At 36.8% G+C, this 2,383-nt stretch overlaps 1 protein-coding gene across 1 annotated transcript; it reads left to right on the forward strand.

The window, feature by feature from the left end:
• Positions 1-608: 608 nt before the first annotated feature.
• Positions 609-1,910, forward strand: LOC106477524 (glucosylceramidase-like; the record flags this gene model as incomplete). Its single annotated transcript, XM_013938076.2, has 2 exons — positions 609-887; positions 1,682-1,910. Coding segments are annotated over exons 1-2 (502 nt in total), but the record flags the coding sequence as incomplete, so codon positions are not given.
• Between the last annotated feature and the right edge of the window lie 473 nt (positions 1,911-2,383).

Raw genomic sequence — 2,383 nt, forward strand, 5'->3', positions numbered from 1 at the left:
ATAACGTTCTTTACCTGGTCGTGTCTAGTAAATCTATAGTTATAACGTTGTTCACCTGGTTGTGTCTGTAAATCTATAGTTATAACGTTGTTCACCTGGTTGTGTCGGTAAATCTATAGTTATAACGTTGTTCACCTGATTGTGTCTGTAAATCTATAGATATAACGTTGTTCACCTGGTCGTGTCTGTAAATCTATAGATATAACGTTGTTTACCTGGTCGTGTATGTAAATCTATAGATATAACGTTGTTCACCTGGTTGTGTATATAAATCTATAGATATAACGTTGTTCACCTGGTTGTGTCTGTAAATCTATAGATATAACGTTGTTGACATTGTCGTGTATGTAAATCTATAGATATAACGTTGTTCACCTGGTTGTGTCTGTAAATCTATAGATATAACGTTGTTGACATTGTCTTGTATGTAAATCTATAGATATATAATTAAGCTGTATTTATATTACGTGTTAAATACGTACACATTAAAGGTAATTCTAAAGATGCGAAGTACATTTACGTTGTTAGACATTGTTATATATGTAATTAATTACGTGTATAGATTGTATTGAGTTACGGATCGTCTATGGTTATGTTACCTTACAGTATAATAGATGTATTACTTTATTTTGGCTTTCATTAGGTTCCTAGAAGCATATGAAGCGTACAACATTAGCTTCTGGGGGCTGACCACCGAGAATGAGCCTACCAACGGCCTTCAATATAACTTTTCATTCCAGTGCTTGGGCTTCACCCCCGAGTCTCAGCGTGACTTCATTAAGATGCACCTGGGGCCTTCCTTGGAGAACGCTGGATATGGACCCAAAAAAATTAAGATGATGATAATGGACGATCAGCGATTTTTACTTCCAAAGTGGGCAGATGTGGTAACTATAAAATTCTTCCTGTTGATTGTATTGTATATGGGATTCTAACGTCCACTTAAATTAGGCTTTGTTATACACATTTCATTTCTTCTGTACATCATATAGTACAAGTTACTCTCGTGCACAACTTCTCTCATCATATTAGGAACATTATCATTAAAATAGTGAATACTCTTAAATATAATCCGAAAATAAAATGTCTAGTTTAATAGATAGTGCATTAATATAGCGATAACATGTGTTTTTACCTAAAGCCAATAATAGATGGAGTTCTTCAATATTTATTGACGAATATTTTTGCACTCTTTTAGATATTACTTTCCATAATTTACGAAGACAGTTGCAGTGTAGCAGCTTGATCCATTGTTAGACGGTTATTGTAGCAGCTTGATCCATTGTTAGACGGTTATTGTAGCAGCTTGATCCATTGTTAGACGGCTATTGTAGCAGCCTGATCCATTGTTAGACGGCTATTGTAGCAGCTTGATCCATTGTTAGACGGCTATTGTAGCAGCTTGATCCATTGTTAGACGGTTATTGTAGCAGCTTGATCGATTGTTAGACGGCTATTGTAGCAGCTTGATCGATTGTTAGACGGCTATTGTAGCAGCTTGATCGATTGTTAGACGGCTATTGTAGCAGCTTGAACGATTGTTAGACGGCTATTGTAGCAACTTGATCGATTGTTAGACGGCTATTGTAGCAGCTTGATCCATTGTTAGACGGCTGTTGTAGTGCTTTAGCTAAAGCCATTGTTATATCACTATTCATGAATATATTTGTATTTCTTGCAGGTGTTAAGTGATCCAGAAGCAGCCAGATATGTAAGTGGTGTTGGCTTCCACTGGTACTGGAATGAGATTTCTCCACCAGAGCTCCTGGATATTACCCATAATTCATTCCCTGAGCAGTTTCTTCTGGCTACTGAAGCTTGTGAGGGATCATGGCCATGGGAACATGTGATTTTAGGGAGCTGGGAGAGAGCAGAAGGATATGCTCACGATATCTTGGAAGTGAGTATCAGTATAAGTTATGTGATATCACAGAGAAATATATACACTATTGAGAGTTAACGATGTTCAAGGCCCTATGTTGCTGTTGGGATTTCACTGATGATTTTGGTCGACCATGATTATAGAATACTGAAAGTTTGATTGTTATAAGATCCTGTATAGAATGTTAAGTCAACCATGAACCACAATATCTTGACAAACGTTTCACAGATTTTCCACTTTGCAAACCGTTCCATCACAAGAACAACAATACATCAGTGTTATTCTAGTGACAACACGACAATGAGCTGTACTATTATTCTAGTGATAACACGACAATGAGCTGTACTGTTACTCTAGTGATAACACGACAATGAGCTTTACTGTTATTCTAGTGACAACGCGACAATGAGCTGTACTGTTACTCTAGTGATAACACGACAATGAGCTTTACTGTTATTCTAGTGACAACGCGACAATGAGCTGTACTGTTATTCTAGTGAT

The sequence above is a fragment of the Limulus polyphemus genome, unplaced genomic scaffold (genome assembly GCF_000517525.1).
Source record: "Limulus polyphemus unplaced genomic scaffold, Limulus_polyphemus-2.1.2 Scaffold17301, whole genome shotgun sequence".
NCBI classification, from domain to species: Eukaryota; Metazoa; Arthropoda; class Merostomata; order Xiphosura; family Limulidae; genus Limulus; species Limulus polyphemus.